We start from the raw sequence: 18,994 nt of genomic DNA on the forward strand, positions 1-18,994 counted from the left end.
TATATATATAAAGTCCAGCCAAGTATTGTAAATTAATTCATCTAAAGAACTTTTCTAACCTATTTGTAGTGGCTCAGAGAAACCAGGTTCTCCTGCAAAAAGCAGATTTGGTTGAAATCAAAAACAAAAACATTGAAATCTTGATCAAAATGACCTGAAGKGAAGTTCATCTGCATTGGTTTTAGCAGATAAGGAACATTCCTGTATATATTTGATTTATTCTGCAGGAGAAAGGCAATACGTGGAATATAAAAGAAGTGAAATTATAGTAAATCCACAAAAACTGCCTCTGGATGAGTTTGTTCTGCAGACTAAAAGAAAACTTTTGCTGACCTGGGATTTTGTTGCTMAGTAAAACGATGCAACATCTCCCTCTGCTGCCTGAGCCTTCAGGCCTCCCATCTGTGGRGATTTTCCTGAGTTAAAGCAACCCCAGCCGTCAGCTGAGGTGGGCTGACCTAACATCATCCCCACCGCTGCTGTTTCTGACAGAAACATTCCCTGGTTTCAGCACATCAGGAAAAAAAAAAAATCAGGAATTAGCCCATTGTTTCAGGGCGGCTTAAAGAATCTCTTCATCCATCTAATTATGACAAATTGTATTAAAACATATTTCGAAGTGAAGGAGTTGTAGCTCCTTCGTGGTTGTTTTTATTGTTTCAGCTGGTTTAACTGAGGAGGGAGAGGAACAACAGAGGCCAGAAACAATAATGTAGCTGTTTGGACTGTGAGGGCCAGGAGGATGATGCAGTGAAAAACATCATTTATTTCCAGAACCGCACTGTTTCAACTAATGAAGAGAAATTGCCCTTAATGAACAATTGTTATTAGAATTTTCAAACACTGGAGAATATTTATTAGATTTTAAGTTTTACGTCAGATTTAATCAATATCCGTCTGCTTTAATCAAAGTTCCTTCACCCTGTAAACAAAACAAATATTTAGAGAAATTTAAAAAGTAAAGAGAACTGCAGCTCTTTCAAGTCTCTCAGAAAGGGTGAACAATTTTGATGTATCAGTATGTATTTACGCTCAGATTTGTTGAAAAAAGTATGCAGATAAAAGGTGCTTTGTTTACAATAACTGCATGCCCGCATTTCCGATTTGCATAATAACACATCTGAGAAACGACTGCAGCAAACTTCCAGGTGAAATCAAAACCTTGCACAATCATTATTTGATGTCTTCTCAACATTTTAAGTTAAGTTTGTGGCACAGCCGTTTTATCACTTCGCTGTTTGAGTAACTGAGATGATTTTTTTTATTTATTTTTTATTTTATTATTCAAAAATGTAAAAATTACATATCTGAAATCAGAGTTTTTACAGGCCAACTTGCTTATCCAGTTTTWTATTTTCTTATTTGCACATTTTACACTTTTGTTTGTGGTTTTCTTTCCTCCACTTGTGTTCAGTTCTCTGATCCTGACCCTTAACACGTCCTGGCCAGTCTTGTCTCAGTGCACAGGATGCTTTCCATCAGCAAAGTCTCTGCCTGTCCTAAACGCCCAACACACTTCAGCCTTAAGTGAACTTCATGTTGTCACATGAACTATTTTTACCTTCAGYTACTTCCTACAGCTTGTTTCTGCTTTGCAAGCTTGTGTTAAAATCCTTTAGTTGTAATATTTTGTATATGATGGAATAGTTTTCTATGTCCAGATTGATACGTTTAAAACTGATAAAACATACAATTGTATAATACAAAAATATTATAATGTAAAGTAAAGCTACATTTGTCTATTCAGCAGTATACTGTATGTAAAAATGGGGAAAGTTTTAAGAAGTTGTATGGCTCTTTAATACTGGAAAAAATGAGGAAATGGGGACCTTGTGGTCAAAGCAGAGTTCATGTTTCCACGATGCTGCAAAAAAAAAAAAAAAGGCACATGCATGTCATCAGACTTGTTTCAATTTTAGCCTGTTCAGAAACCTGTCATTACTCGTGGTCTCGCAACTCTAACACTGACTAAGCTCCATCACATGGGACTCTATAAAAAGAGCTTTTGTTTGTGTTTTTTTCACTCCAGATTCAGCTTTAAGCAGCTGTTCTGTGTTTATAGAAGGCACTGAAATCAGAGCAACAGTGATCCGTCTCATTTTTCAGCTCAAGCCTCTGGGGAACAAAAGACCAATCAGACAAGATCGATTAGTTACTGTATTTGTCTTCTTTTTGATGTGCATCAACCTGCACTCTGTTTGTGTGGTTCTGAMCCCGTTTTTCCTCCTCTCTGTATCACGTTTCTTGGGAGAAATTATTCATTTAGCAGTTGTTACAAGTAATATTATTTTTTGAATCACTTTCTCAGCCCACAAGCAATAATTAATCAGGCACAGTGTTCATCTTTGCCATGTGCTTGTTTATTTCTGTTAAAGCGCTTAATTTGAAAGATTTGTTWTTTAGTGAAAAAAAAGAACAACTACAACTAGACGGGTTTTTACGATGTAAAAACAAGGGTGCATTGCCATGTATCATGGCTTTGCCTGCAGCATTGGACTTGCAGAATGAACTTTGACCAAGTTCAAATGTGTTTTCTCTACCAGCTTGTGCCTGTCTTGTCAGCAGGTGYTTGTAAGTAAGGTAATTGTRTGACAATATGAAGTTTGAAGAGACATTTTTTTGTTWAAGTTGCATTAGCTGGGTTTTGAACCCTGATCTCCCACATGAAAGTCCATGACATAGACCATTAGACCAATGGAGCTGTGGCAGAAGGTGGTGGCTGGGGTTGGTTTTTATGTGTCCAGAAAGAGGCCACATTGCCAATACAATTATTGACACTAAAGTGCATAATATTACAACAATAGAACAGTATTAAGACAATATTATAGTAAAACATCAAAATACAATCATGTTAGTATTGTAAACACTGAACTATTGAGATTAAATATAAAAACACTATGGTACAGTACCACGTTGAGTACAGCTGGGGGCAGTATTGGACCATTACAAGGCCCCATTGACTCCCATTATACGAATTTGGAATAAAGTTGAAACATTAATATTTCAAAAACTACAACTTTTACAGGTACCAAAAGGCATAGCCATCATTTAGCACAGGAGCTTTACAGATAAAAATTACAATGGCAGCTCTAGGACAAAGTCTGCAGGAGGAGAAACATGGCAAAGTTGAGATGACTTGGATGGGAAACGAATCACAATAGTGTGCATTGCATTGGCAATGCACACTGACAAGAAGAGGAGCAAATGTCATCACTTGACTCAGAATTGGACTCAGATCTCAACCACATTTCATACAAAATGGGCAAACAGGAAAATGCACACATTTTAACAAACCAAAATCAGAAACAAACAAACAAACAAACAAACAAACAAACAAACAAACAAACAAACAAACAAACAAACAAACAAACAAAATTAACCAGAAACAGCTGAACATAGCAATATTCAATAGCATTTTGCAATCACAAGGCAAAACATCAGGATTTCACACAACCAACATATACCCAAAAAATTGTTTAATTTGAAAGGAAATTAGTTTAATTAGCCGAATATAGAAAGGATTTTTTGTTTTGTTTGTTTTTCCTTTCTACTTAATCTTAGGGGGTTAGTTAGTGGCAGTAATAAACAAATGGGTTTGCCAACTGCCAACAAATATTCCCAGTAAATTCAGAAACAGGTGCATCAAAAAACAGAGAAAATGGGAGTCACATTCATAGAATCAGAATTTCTATTAAAAGTAGGTACAAGAATCACTTATGTTCTATCGGTGTATACAGGAGAAATTATTGCAATCTTATTACAGTGTGTGGAAAGAAGTAAAACAACTAAAGACAATTATGTTGTCATTCAAGTTTGGTCTTATTGAGTTTAAAAAATGTTCTCTAAGACAGCAGACCCGATATTTTGATAGAAATAACTTCATACATTATTCAAGATACAAGGGATGGGGTTAATAACTGTTATTGCACATGTGGGTGAGTAAAAATGAGAAAGAAAGCAAATCAATGTGACATTAATTTCACAGTTCAAACAGGTAAATCTGAAACAAAAAGCATAATAAAAGAAAGACATATGGGAGGGAGGGAGATAACAAAGCAAGATGGACAGTAATAGAAATGAGCTAGAAGGAGCAGAAAAGATGAAAACATAACAACTGAGATTTGGACACAGGACTTAATTACACACTCTTTACAATGCAAAAACACAATACAGGGAAATGTGACCACTGTGAACAGAATGGAACAATAAAACATGTTATGATGGAATGCCAGAAATAAGAAACAAGATTTATGAAGAGACAGTTTGAAAATATCAAGAAAACGTTTAACTTAATAGACACACTGCTAAGGAAGTTATGGAGCAAACATATACAAGTCATAATCTGATCACAAAAATMTTTAACAGAATCTGAGTAGGTCTATAAACACTTTTTTTAATTGATAAATTCTTTGCACAGGTCAATAATTACAAATATGTAAACAGAACAGGATAACAAAGAACAACAAAGCAAGAACAAGGAACAACAAAACCAAAATCAACATATGCCAGGGGATAGGTTTCTACATTTAGTACATTAAAAAAACATCATAAATTAAATACATTCAAAGAGCTACAACATTTGAATGTGTTTATAGCTTTTCTTGTTGGTACTTTTAGAGATAGTACATAAATATAATTCGATTTCTTTAATCAAACCTGGAAAAAAAATGTGAAGATGACAAAAATGTACATTTGTGAAAATGGAATTTTCCAAATATTATGATTATTAATTGCTAGGGTTTTTTATATTAGAATTCTTTCCATGAAAACCAAAAATAATGTGTTCATCCATCCATCCATCCATTTTCTGTACACGCTTCTTCCTTTTCAGGGTTGCGTGGGTCACTGGTGCCCATATCCAGCAGTTACAGTGCGAGGGGCGGGGTACACCCTGGACAGGTCGCAAGTCCATCACAGGTGGATAATGTGTTCATACCTTAATGAAAAATTAGTGTCGATATTACAAATGATAAAAATTATTACATTGCTTCTTAAATGTCGTTGTGATTCAACATTTCCTGAATAAATGACTAATTGTTTTTGTGTGCTCTTTGCAAAATTTACAGTTGGGGTCAATTGTTTTAATATATTTCTTCATGAACTGATTAGTAGAATATATTCTGTAACAGTTTAAAGGAGACATCTTTCATTTTGTTATTTATCAACAGTTTCTGATGAAATGCCTGTTCACATTTTCAGAATAGAAATTAAACCATCTTGAAYCCCACTCCATATCAGTAGGTGGCGGTAATGCGCACCTTCAGTTTCCTGCCAACCGCTAACAAACTCCATTAGAAGAAGAAGAAGAAGAAGAACTACCCGGAAGTTAGGGTTGTTGTTATTGTCGGGCGGGAAAGAAGAGTTTTAGTTTTGTTTATTTCAAGATAACAGCTTTTAAAACATTTCCCACAGTTTAATTTTAGTCATAACTTCATTATATGAGTTACACTGAACATAAAAGTTGATGTGACTTAACTGTAAGCAGCGGAAAGACCAAATAAGGACCCTCTCTGATCTGAGCTCTTCAGAAGCTGGTAAAAGTATTAGCTTTACCCTGTTCAATCTGAAAATAGCTGCGGTTATTAGGGTAGCTCTTTACATTTATAAAGTATTGACGAGGTTAACTTGAGATTTGTGTAAACAAGCGCCAACAGTTCAAAGAAAATGTTTAAGCAACTCAGTTCCTTGTTAAACTAAATTGCATGGTCGTGCATTAATATCGTTAAAACAATTTGGCATAATAACTTATGCCACGTAGTTTTAACAATAATGCATGATGATGAAGGATAGAACTCTGCACTSCTGTAATAATGCACCATAATTCACCTAATAAAGTGCACCTGTGTGTTGTGAAAAATGTCCTGCTAAATGATATGTGATGAACAGTCTGACTTGCATTGTCCTCATATTCAATTTAGCCAAATCACTCAATTATTAAAAAAAGATTGACCTTTAAATGAGAAACTAAATATTGTCTTCTGCCAGTTTGACAAGTAAAAATTACATTTGTATATATTTTTGTATTTGCAATWTTAGTGTGACTGCATGATGTTGATAATGTTTGCACTTTAATTCAAATAATAAAGCATTTTTGAAAAGATCCATTATTTTTCATGTGCAGTTTTTATTATGACAGTGTAGTAATAAAGGTGTTGCTCGGATATATAGTATGAATGAATTTGAAGAGCTGCTGCTTCTCAAAACAAAATAATTAATTTATTTATTTTCTTTCATCCACCAGGTATTTTGACAATGTCATCTAAACAGCAAGATCCGACCCCATCTATCTCCCCRGTCCTCTTCATGACTGTGGATTCTGAGCCCATGAATTTCTTCCTGCGACCGGGTCCTGTCAAACAAAAGCTCCAGCCTCTCATCACTGCTGGAGGAGGGGTGATGTGCCGCGTCCAGCAGCCAGGGGCCATTCTGCTGATTGATCCTGAGGAAAAGAGCTCAGTTCCTGAATCTGCTGCACACTGGTAGGTGATGGAGTGAAATGGTAATGGATAACATTAATACAGTACAATTTAGTCAGTCAGAAGTGATGAGAGATGATGCTCACAAAGGCATAGTTGAAAGAAGGAACAGAAGCAACATATTGTAAATATACAGGGTATTTTTCTTATTTTGTGCAGAGAGATCCTAGTTGTGCATGTCCATTTGTTTTAGGCTCTTTTTTTTAATATTGGCTACTTTTAATGTCATTCTAGGTATGTGTCCACTCAGTATATTCTTGACTGCGTTGAACAGGAGGAACAGCTGAATTTAGAAGATTACAGGTTCATTCCTAAAGTGATCCAGAAAGAGTCTCCTAGACTAAACAAAAGCAAAGGCAGTGCTGCAGGTACGATGTAAACAACTGAGTTTGCACTTTGTGACAGTTACAGTCCCGAATCACCTGTAGGACTCACACTTTTATTCTTCTTTTTGCTTGTTGTCTGTTAATATCTCTTTTGCAAATATGAATTAACAATATTTATATTATTCAAAAGGACAGTGAGACTGTTTTATTGTTATAACACAGAAAATATTTATTTTATTGCATATTTATAAGTATAGGCTTGTTCTACACCAGTGGTTACCAACCTGGTGGGCATCAGAGAGCACAGGGTGGGCTCACAACCTTGTCTTCTCAGAGGTTGCCAAATATATATATACAGTATATAAATATATCATCAAAACAAGTTCTTTTGAATAATTAAATCTCTGTAAAACTCAGTTCTTTTTTTTCCTTTTCCAAATTAATTTTTGTAACTATTCACTTTATTCTTATTATTTTGATAAAGAGATAGAGGTTGAATAAGTATTTGGGTGCTWACATAGCTGCTTGTTGCTCTACATGGGTGTCACACGTGATTGGTCAAATGCAGAGCACAAATCTCATCATTGTATGGGAACATGCATTGATGACAATATAAAAAGCATTTACATTTTAGCTTTGTGGTAACCTACAGCCTTAGCTATGACCGTTTCTACATTTATCTTTAAAGTTTCTTAAATGTCTTTAAATCACATTATACCACACACATTTTTATCTTCATGTCTGTCTGATATTAGGAGATTATTTAAGTTTATCCACTCATGCATTTACATTCTATTCATTATCAGGCAGACTTGCCTATACCCCTGAAGAGGATGCTGACATTTTGGCTTTTGTCCGCAAAAATAAGCTTAACATTGGGGGTAACCTATACTGGCAAGAGATGGAGAAACAGCGTGTGACCAGTCACAGCTGGCAGTCGATGAAGTCCAGATATAAGAAATTTCTCGCAACTAAACAATCAGAGATTGAGGAGGTGGAAATAAGAGAAGATGCTAATAAAACAGCAAAGGTAAGGAACTATCTGTAGCGTTTTGTGTACAACACATASTACTTGTTTTAAAACAATTTTTGCATGAGATTTTTCTAAATAAAGCAATATTTTTGTTATAACTTTTTTCCCCATTATAAATTTTCTATTGATTGGATTTACCTGATTTATTTGGTGGGGCCAGTTTTGGACAGATCTTCTTTTCATTACACAACCTAAAGGCGACTTATCATACTTTTAAATCCTTCCTTTTCACATTTAAATGATAAGCTAAAGAATCCTCTTTTTTACCACTTTACCATCACTTTTTATTTATAAAGTACTTTAAACAGTACAAGGAAGGCCAACCAAAGTGCTGTACAAGAGACAGACACAACAGGACATAGTTAAAATTACAGTCAAAACACAAATAAAAATAAATTAATTTTAAAAAGCTTTTTGTTTTATACCTATTTCTAGCAGTGTAGAAAAGTTGAATTTAGTCTTTCCCGGTGCTGCGTAGATACAGTTTCTTTGTATTCCGTACGGACTTGATAAAGTGCATTAGTTCAGGTCATTTACATGTACACTCAAGCTAAAGACCACTAGATAGCGCCAGTTTTAAAGTAAAACCACAATAACGTCTGAAACACTATTTTCTTACAACTTCATGCACTGTGTGAATGTAAAAATTCAGCTCTAAAATGTCTCCACATTGCTAATCAGCTTTCATATTTTTRTATTTAGGTGGCAGCAAATCAAGAGAGTGATGCTGAAAAATCATTCTGTGAAGAAGAAGTTGTTCCTCAGACACATTCAGCAGATTCCAACTCGACACAGGTACAGCAGCAGCAGCACACAGAGCTCAAAGCGTGTCTTCTGCAGACAAACAATGCAGGAGATGTTTTAAAGATGCGAATGTGAATTTAGTTCAGAACTGAACTGAACAGGTTTGGTGTCTCCACAGATTGAACTTGAGTCGGAGCCTGCAGGATGCACACCTAAAAATAAAGATGCTCAGACAGCTGATCTTAGCGGAGTGGAAGAGGAACAGAATCAGGAGTCAGATGAACAAGCAGATGAAAACTTGGAATCCTCTCAAACTGAAAGAGAAAACTTACAGCCAGGTACCCCCTCCAGAACTGCTGAGACCACAGAACCAGAGAGAGATGAACCTGAAACAACCGTCTCTCCACAGAAACAAAATTTGCCTGAAGCCTCTCCTCCAGTCCAGTCCAAGTCCACTCCCCAAAAATCTTCTTCAAAAAAACTAATCAAAACGCTGTTTGACTCCCCCAGACTTGAACAACCACAGCGTCGAATAACTCGCAGGCAGCTCGAGCTTGGATCCCCTGAGCCTTATGCGAAAAAACTCCGATCATCCTCGAGCTGCACTGCGCGTTCCACACCAYCTCCACAGATCTCTAAGAAAACTAAATCACCACTTAAGTCTGTTCGTCAAGACAACCTAACAGATTCACCACCTCCGAAAAGAGCCAGAGGAAAGAAGGTGGCATCAGAAGCAGAGAGTCAGCCGGAGCAGCGTGAACAAGATACCAACTCTAAAACACCACAAGCAGGTTTGTCACAGAGTTGCTCATGTAGAAACATTTTCCTCTACAGAAACTTAAAAAAAGCTCCATCAGGCTGGATAACACATCTTTTTTTTTCCAAGGTAAATCTAATTCAGTGCCACAAAAGGCAGCGAAGAAAAGAGAGAAAAGGCAGCTGGGGATTCTTGAAGTGGCAACAAAGGAGTTTGAAGATGACTCTGAGGTAAAAATTTTAATACTTGTGTCACAATCTGTACCTTTTAAAGACATAAAGAGAATTTGAACCATATTATACTGCTAATAAAAAAGTATTTTTTAAATGAATGCTGTACAATTTTGTAATAAATTACATAAAAACGTTTTTGACCATCTTGGGTGCAATGCTGATAAATAAAGGTGGTCTTCTTTAGAATATATATTTTTCTTTTGGAAAAGGTTTGTAGGCTATTAAGTGCATTATTCTTAAATAAAGTTTATTCATATAAACAAAACAACATAAATTCAACATACAACAAAAACAATCAAATTAAATGAAAGGTAGCAGAAGAAGAAAAGAATCTTATGATTTCTGCCCCTTTTCCTTAAATAAATTCAATCAAAATAGTTTTCAATTTACAACGTACAAAAAAATTATTGATTGCCCTTCTCTGATTTTTTACATGTCACAGTCTGACGAAGATGACGCTCCAGATCTTCAAAAAGATTCTGAAACAGCAGACCAGACTTCTGCACAGTCCAACCCCAAAACTGGACCCGACCCACAGGGAAACCTGCCAGAGTCTCAGGCCTCGAGTGCTGACTGTATCCCAGACACAGACGTGCCCGCTGCTGCACCTGCTGTGCCCGCTGCTGCACCTGCTGTGCCCGCTGCTGCTGAGCCTGCCGGTGCGACCGCAAAGGCCCACCTGTTTATTTTCGACAGTGAGTCCCAGGAAGAAGACTCTCAGTCTGTTTACGCCGATTGTTTAGCTGCTCCGTCCAACTCACAGCCCRCGGTGGACAAAGGTGCCGCATTTTCTCTCACTCAAGCACAGTTAGAGGAAGACAAGCAGAGAATCAGAGAACTGATGAACCAGACAAACCAGGTGAGTGAGGCCGACTTGGAGCAGTAGATTCATTTAATGTAATTTGTTTTTAATACCTTGTTTTGTTGTATTTTTTAGGACTTGATCAGTGTGACCAAAGCCTTGTTAAAGACCAGTGGAGACTTCTCTGCTGCACTGGACCTGCTTGTGAATCCTTCCTCTGTTTCAGTACGGATTTGGACTCACCAYGATGACAGTCTTTTGCTCTCATCTGATCCTGCTGTTCGTCAGAAGCTGCAGGAGAAATATGGTGAGGAGAACGTGGCAAAGAGAATCATGTTTCTCGAAGTGGAAGGGTGAAAGTGATACWGATGGAAAATTTGGACAAACATCTCTTCATCCGGTGAAGAATTTAAAATTTGTTTTACAGAAGTTAGTTTTCCTCATCTGCTTATTGTTGGGGTTTCTGACATTTTTGATAGAAAAGAAAAACAACTCTTTGTTATTCTTTGTGGTTCAAACTTTCTTGATGAACTTTCTTAGTGACTAAAGTGGACAATATGAAGTAAAAATAACTAAAATAAAAGTTTAGAGCAAGATAAACCTGTGATTATTTTAAAAAATCACAAAGAAAAGATTTGTGTGGTCTATATTTTTTTGTATGCAGAACCTTTTGTGCATTTTAACATCAAGATATTTCATGAAATTGGTTTTATTTCAATAAGTTTCATAATAAATGTTTAAAAACCATTTAATTGTTTTCTGTACTTTTTCATTAAAAAAATTATGTTTTACTTGAAAATAAAAACAATAACCTGTGGATCAGGGATGGATAATCCTGGTCCTTGAGGGGCACTATCCTGCATGTTTTACTTGTTTCTCTGCTCCAACACACCTGATTAAGTGACTGAATTAACTGTTCCAGTTCTTTAGGAGCCTGTTGATCATCAGTTTATTCAAATCGGGTGTTTTGGAGCAGAGGAACAAGTAAAACATGCAGGATAGCAGCACTCGAGGACCAGCATTGCCCACCCCCGCTGTAGATGAGGCTCAGTATCTGTAAAATTCAAAGTTAACACTTTGAATCGTGGTATTTTTTTTTTTACTGTACTTGCAGAAACATTATTGCTCTGGCTTCACCTTCATCAGTGGACATTAAGATGTGTGAGGGGGAAGAAAATATTTTAAATAAAAAAGACAAGTTAACTTTTTTTGTTGTTTTTATCCAGTTCACCGTTTTATTTCATTTTACCCCCAAATCAGTTGAGTACATTCATACCTTTAAAACTAAGACTGCCCAACACCAACATGAATACACTGTATAAATAGTAAAGACAAATGATAAGAAAATACAAAACTAAGAAAGAGGACAACAAAAACTTCAATAAAACAGCCACTTAAAAACAAAACAAAAAAAGATGCTACCCGTGAGCCGCATTAAAAAATAAAGTCGTTTCTCATTGAGTTAAGCAGCTTTTCGCCAAAACAAATTGCTGTGACATCTTGTCATAATCATAAAATTAAACGATACAGTGATTTTTAAAAGCCGATATGTATGCGAGTAATGGTGTTAAATTAAATGTTGACAACAAACACAAAGCCATCATCCCCCAAGTTTAAAAAAAGCCTGCCCGTATTAACCCCCCCCCCCCCCACACACACACACACACACACACACACTTTTTAATAAGAAACATTCACATCCACTAGGATCTAATGGACATAACGTCCATCACACACCTTACGTTGGTCAGGTTGAGAACTTGTTTAGTAAAGCAACCAAAAAGTAAACACATGCCACGTATCCCTGCATTTTTAACAGCTACATGTTATTTAGCACAGTTATTAATTTTGGGTCTTAGGGGTTCCTGAAACCAAACTGCATTCAACAAAATGAGTTGCTGAAACATTTTTCACTGAGAACACCTGGAACCTGCTTAAAGTGACGGGAAAGTGGAGATAAAGTAGTTTGCAGGAGTTACTAATGGGCATGTACACTGAGACTGCACAGCTTTCCAGAGTGAGTATCATGATCTTTGTCACGTTACTGTATGTGTTTGTGTTGGTTGGCTGGTTAGTGTGATAGTCAGGAGACTGCAGAAGACAAGAGGACCCGCTGTTCCTGAATGATAGTCATTAAATTATGTGACACAGCCGCTGCAAAGTACAGTACCAGTAAAAGAATGGCTCTTATTAGGCTGGTTTTAAATCAACTTAATGAAAAAGTTGGACATTTTCATCAGAAATGAGGTTCTTCACTTTTGTCTGTATTAACAATTAGCTTTCTGTTAGCATCAAGAAAAGACTAAAGATCTGGAAAGAATGTAATCTATCTGTGGAATTAAAAACGATTAATATGGCAACACAGTTTAATAGTTAACACAGTCGGTAAAATCTTTGAAAAGCACACTTTCTGCTGCACATATGCAATGACACAACAGAGTCTGTATTGCAGCGTTTTTGAGTTCAAAATAAAACTTTATAAAAACAAAACAAACAACAAAAATAACCCCATGGCTCCTTTCTTTTGCTCCATCAGCATGCGTAAAAAAGCCAAAGGGTAAAAATTCAACATTCTGCTTCTGAAAAACTTCAAGATAGAAGTAGCACTTAATCTTTGAGTCACAAACTGCACATACATTTGTGTTTTCTTAAAGAAGAGATGGTTTGAACAGCACTGCTGTCTTCATGCTTTAACCATTTTCTGTGATGAACAGATAAATTCTCCCAGTCTGTAGACTGATATAAAAACAAAACTAAAAAGGCCTCTGGGGTAAAACAATCACATGCCTTCAAACGTCTATGTACAATCTTGACATTTCTAGCTCCTTTTCAGACGAAACAAAGCAGGAAGTGAAATCTGGCTGAAACAAAGTTCCCTTCAGAACAGCTGGAGATGATGTGAAATCAGAATTTAACAAACTTACACTGAAACCACTTTTCCAAGACAGTCACTGCTTAGAAAAAAAAAATACATTAAACAAATTTTACATCACTTTGACCCAAAAATAAGAAGCATTTTAAAATATGACCTTTGGTTTTGCATGACAGTTAGGAGGGAGTATAGCTTTGACGGTTCTGTGCCTTTTCAAATGATGTGTACAACTTATCAGCATAAGACATGAGTGAGGTTTGCATCAACTCTTCCAGCTGCAAATAAACACCTGGCAAACACATATCGCCACAAAATAATATATTTGGGGCACTGATTCAGGTAACGTCCCCAACAAAGATCACTGTAAGAGAATAAGACGTACATACTAAAAACATCTGCTGTACTAAAGGCTAATGGTTGTAAGAGAAGCTACAAACGGTGGCAGCCTGTACAAAAGAATAAGGCCAGCTAAATTGCATAGAACTTCAGTAGTGCACCAATGCATGAAAAGGCTGTGCTCCTTTCCTCCGTCAACTTTGGCAAGCCTGCAGAGTTCCCTCAGAAACCGCCAGAACTGGAACACCATTCGTTTCTACTCCTCTTTGTCCCCCTGACAGAAGACACTTAAACCCCAACACTTTAATTTGGATTGCAAATACCACACCTGAACTAAAATAACACAAAACAAGTGGGGGGAGGAGGGGCAAGACCCAACGTTTTTCCGAAACAAATAAAAGAAGTATGTATTTTTTGTCGTCGTTTTGGTGAATAGAGGAGTACAATATGTACTGTATTCAATTCCTTTAGAAAAAAAGGATTTTAATAGGATAGAAAAACTTTTCTGAGCCTGTTTAAATATATATTAAGGCTTTTTTTGTTTGTTTTCCACCCCAAGAAAATTATGCAAAGCCCTGCATCAGAATCCATTGAGGCAGCGAGGAGGAAGAGCACAATTCCGTGTCTGCTTTTGCTTCCCTATCTTTTTACAAAGCAAAGACACCCCCGCCACCACGTTCTAAACAACAGAAATAGTATAAAAGCACCAGTTCTAAACCTGCACCAGAACTTGGTCAAACGGACTCAGATTTAGGTTTCACCTCCCGTCAGGTCAAGCTGTGTACGCTTTTAAACCCCACCTCATTGATTATTATGAGCAAACGGGAGGCGAGGAGTCAAAACCCAGCTGTGCGGCCATCAACTAACTGGGACTTCAGCTTCTGCGTCCTTGTCCGAGATCTCATCCTGGATCTCGTCTGTGTTCCCTGAGTCGCTGCTAGCCACGGAGCTGAAAGAGGGAGAGTTCCTGCCACCTTTGATCATCCGCCGACAGGTCTCCATCTGCACGTCGAGGCCTCTTTTCATGCTGCACATCTCCATGTACTCATGGAGGTGACGGTTCATGTCGCTCTTTGCTGTCGCCAGCTCCATCTGAAAAAATAACAAAGAATGAAAAGGAAGTCAGCTGGATGAATAGCTAGCAGTTCTCAAATCTCGGTTCAGTTGCTTGGTAAGTACAAGACATTAGACCTACAGGCAGCCACGAGGTTTACCGTGATCATGGATAAAAATAGAAATTAAAGTTGAATATGTGTGCAGAGTTTATCCTCTGTGAACCATGAATGTTTTTAATGTTTAATGCTGCCTACTGATTTGTTGGAAGCACAGCAGGAGAGAGCTGAATAAACTAAGTTTTTCTTTCTAGATGGTTTGTGCACCTGGATTAGAGAAGTCCTACATGTGTTCAAACTAGGAAAGAAAATCTGATTGACTTTGTTTCTTGTTTAAAATTTGATAATTTCCTTAAAAGGTAATTAAACATACTAGTGAACTGAAATAGTTCCTGGACTTAGTGTTTTTTGCTTAATTATACCTGTAACTAAGCAGGTTTTGTGTTTTTACTTCAAAATAATTTACAGATCCATCTACCTCAATCTGGCCGATGGTCTCCTGGTACTTCTGCTCTCGGTTCTTAAATATCGACTCCGTTTCATCAATGAGGCTGCCAAGACTTCCATCCTGGGAATCCTTAGAGAGCACAGACAGACCTCATTCATCATGCATGACTTTATGTCTTACGCTGCATACATAGCAATGATTTACACTCTGACTAAGCAGGGTTAATCCAGGATTTTTAAATATATTTATGTCTAAAAATGAATACAGTCTTAAGTTTTTTCTTTTCATACTGGATCGACAGCTTCTCCACTGCCTTCACTGGGGCAGGTAGCTGTGCAGGTCCTTGTGGCGATGGTGCACGGCACGTTGTAGTTTGTGAAATCCTCCCACAGCAGCAGGGTCTCCTCATTTTCCTCCCACGTCAGACTGTCGCAGTCGTCGTCAATTTCAAACGTCTCACGCCTGGCAACAAAGGAGTTATCTGAACAATGTCTGTATGGGACAGAGAGGGAAAAAGACGAGAGAAGAAGAGAGGGGGGAAAGGTATAACGGCCACCAGAATCAGCAAAAGACCACATGCAAGGAGGAAGAAGCTTTAATGATTAGTTAAGTAGCTATTTAAAAGCCAATAAATGCCTACATCCTTGTATGAAAAAGAAACAGCATGCATTCGGCTAGTTGCAACTCTTCRTCAAAACAGCAGAGGGAGATGAAGTAACAGCGTGTTTGGTTTGAGTGAGAGTACAGGAGACTTCACTTTGGTAGAAAAGCAGTATTGATGAAGGAGGTGTCACTTACAGCTGGTTGAGCATGCGTTTCATCTCGTCCGTGATGTTGAGCGACCCGGGAACCTCCTCCTCCGAAGTGCTTGGCTCGGCATCCATCTCCGAATTCTCCTCGTCGGACACGCCTTTACGCTCCTTTCTCCTGCAGCATCCTACGGTCCCCTGCAAAACACACAGACGCACAAAGAAGCTCAAATGACTGCAGCTTTTAGAGACTAGAATCATTTCTATAAATAATGTGAAGAAATTATTCTTTTTATTTTATTTATTTTTAAACTTGTCCGATGACCTGCGTCATGTTTATGCATACATGTCGAATATGACATCAGGTTTTTATGTGAGATGTATCTTCAGATCAATACTTTCATAAAYGACAGAAACACATGACAGCATCACGGAGCATTCGGTTTATTTATAATCCTGGGCTTCAGCCAACAACAACAACGACGCAAACCAATAACCTTGTGAGAGATGAAAAGATGCCACATCAGCGGTTTACTTTTTCATGTTGCTGTTTATGTACAAGTGACTACTGTACATGTATATGCATATCTATTTTTGCGTTTGTACACGTATGTTCAAGCGTGCATGCCTGCACCTTTACAGGGGGTCAGTTAGGTGCATGATCAGCTAATGCCTAAAGTATCAGTTACCACACCATGTGCGACCGGTAGCTCTGATTTCATTTGAGCTCAGTGCTCAGTCCACAGATGACTACTTATTTCTGCAGCATTTACAGTCAGGTTTTCTGAAAAAATAATACTGCAAAACACAAMGTGGCGCCGAAGTGGATAGATACACACCTTATCTGGAATGGACCTTGCAGGGCTGACATTGAACATTTTTGACATGTCTTCTGAGTTGCGTTGCTGTGCTACATCACACAGTTTAGCTGTGATGTCAATACGCCTGCAGATGTCCATGTCCACCCGCCGGGCTTTCTCCTGGATCTTGGTGTCCAGGTCAGACATTTGCTGCAAAGACACRGAGAGCTGTTATTTGATTTTCTGCACATCTGTTAGACATTTATTGATGATTTCCACTGTGTGACCTATGTACTGTGTGCAATGCATAAAGTTTTATTTTGTATGTTAAAGGCTATTTACTGTATATCCAGTAGATGTRTATGTGCACCCCTCACTTTTATTGCCAGAGGTTTACACATTAAAGGCTGTGTGTTGAGTTATTTTGAGGGGACAGTTATTCAAGCTGACTGCTTTACATTGTATTAAAGTGTCATATGTTCAGTGTTGTTCCATGAAAAGACACAGTAGGCCAATATTTACAAAAATGAGAGAAGTGTACTCACTTTTGTGAGGTGTTGTATATGCATACAAAAGTATGTGTGGACTTTACATGTTTCTTTAGATCAGTTTGGATTTAAAAAAATATTATTGTATTTGTATGTATTTTTTTAGGAAGAATGGGATAATTTACCTGAATTTATATTATTTAAAAAATGAATTTCTATKCTTAATTAATTAATTCTATATTTATTAATGCTAACTATTCAAATGATTGTTATAGTAATTATTATTTAGCCTTTCTCTTTTTGAGTTTCCTGACTTTACAAAAGTGATATATTAAATCTCAACTACTGAAAATAGCTCTTTTATGTGAATTCTTARCTGTGACATACATGATAACTTTTACGGATTGTCCGTAATTTACAGRTTTTCACCCATTTTGCRGGTATACAGACGTACAGAGAAATCTCAATGTTTTTTTCTCAAAAACTCTGCTTTAAATTATTTTTTTTGTCTTAGAGCCTGTAAGACATAAAAAAACAAGAAGTAAATAAAATTAAATAACCTGCTCTCCSACTAGAAATAAGTCGTTATCTCGCCCCATCATCCTGTTTATATATAGGTTGTAACTATAGTAGAAGCTCAAACTAGACTTCCTTTGGTGTGCAATGACAGGTGACTCACTACACTCAAACACATTCATAGCCACAACACATGCTAACTAACTTCTAAAAAGCATTAAGTAACATTTATCTCCTAAGCAACCTTCTGATTCTTTGTTACTTACCCGTCTCTGTATTCACATATGAATGAAACGAAAAGACAAAAGAATAATGTCCAAAGTTTAACATTAAAGTAAAGATAAACAGAATAAAAAAACCCTCATACCACACAATAATGTCTGAGTTTATTTATCCCTGATCAAGCACAAGCTGTGAGTGGGCTTATTGYAGGATTCTATTAACTATAATTCACAGAAAAACAAACCTGCCATGGAACAATACTGGACCGTACAAAACAGGAAGGAAGCTGCTATTTGAGCTTTTTTCAATCCTCTTTTCARTGCTTGTTTGAGGCTTTATGGCATTACTTATCTTTTAATACTAACAAGGGGGAAAGGAAGGGTGTGTGCCTCTATGTAGACTGAAGCAAATGGCAACTTTTCTTCAGATTATTCTTAAGAAAACAGTCTGAGATAATGTTGGAACAAGTTCAAACATCTTTGGGTTAGGAACACAACTTTTTTTGTTTTGTTTTGTAGAAGAAAGCRTTTTAAAACTTAAGGAAGTGACAATGACTTAACCCTGACATTGAACAAACACTTACGTCGCTCATCAGGCTCTTGAAGACCACGAGCTCAGCCTTCAGTCTGTCCACCTTCTCATTCAGCTCATCCTGGACCTCTGATGACTCTTGGGCACTCTAAACCAACATCACAGTGAAAAAAAAACCCAAAATACAATCTTAAAAAATAATAATAAATAAAAGGTACACAATGATCTTTGTGCTATATGGGTTTGTAAGCATWTATGAAGCACTGTAAATGAATATGGCAAACCTTTATCTATGCTTTTGGAATGCATCCATGTTTTAAAGGGGCAGTATTACATAATTTCCAGACACAAACAGTAGTTCACTTCTATACCCCAATCAAGTAACCTTCAGTTGTTATCAGAAAGAAATTAGACTTTGAAGCATWGCCTATCYAAACGCCTTGAAATTGGCCTCTGTCTCTTTAAGAACCTACTACTATTTCCTACACTCCCACTTCAGCACATCTTCACAACGATGCTTCGGGGGAGGGGTGCTCTGTAGGGCGGGAG

The 18,994-nt window shown here is 37.1% G+C and overlaps 2 protein-coding genes across 3 annotated transcripts; one reads left to right on the plus strand and one right to left on the minus strand.

The window, feature by feature from the left end:
* Window positions 1–5,315: 5,315 nt before the first annotated feature.
* On the plus strand, window positions 5,316–11,118 carry terf2ip (telomeric repeat binding factor 2, interacting protein; the record flags this gene model as incomplete). Its single annotated transcript, XM_014002839.1, is given in 9 exon segments — window positions 5,316–5,534; window positions 6,242–6,479; window positions 6,711–6,844; window positions 7,609–7,832; window positions 8,538–8,630; window positions 8,758–9,370; window positions 9,466–9,566; window positions 10,012–10,428; window positions 10,507–11,118. Coding segments are annotated over 8 exon segments (2,031 nt in total). The 3' UTR covers window positions 10,729–11,118.
* Window positions 11,119–11,575: 457 nt separating this feature from the next.
* Window positions 11,576–18,593, minus strand: iffo2b (intermediate filament family orphan 2b; the record flags this gene model as incomplete). Of its 2 annotated transcripts, none has more annotated exon segments than XM_014002841.1 (6): window positions 11,576–14,671; window positions 15,170–15,268; window positions 15,430–15,601; window positions 15,938–16,086; window positions 16,728–16,898; window positions 18,498–18,593. In XM_014002841.1, coding segments are annotated over 6 exon segments (921 nt in total), but the record flags the coding sequence as incomplete, so codon positions are not given.
* Window positions 18,594–18,994: the final 401 nt, after the last annotated feature.

Source organism: Austrofundulus limnaeus, unplaced genomic scaffold, assembly GCF_001266775.1.
Source record: "Austrofundulus limnaeus strain Quisiro unplaced genomic scaffold, Austrofundulus_limnaeus-1.0 Scaffold15, whole genome shotgun sequence".
In the NCBI taxonomy this organism is placed as follows: domain Eukaryota; kingdom Metazoa; phylum Chordata; class Actinopteri; order Cyprinodontiformes; family Rivulidae; genus Austrofundulus; species Austrofundulus limnaeus.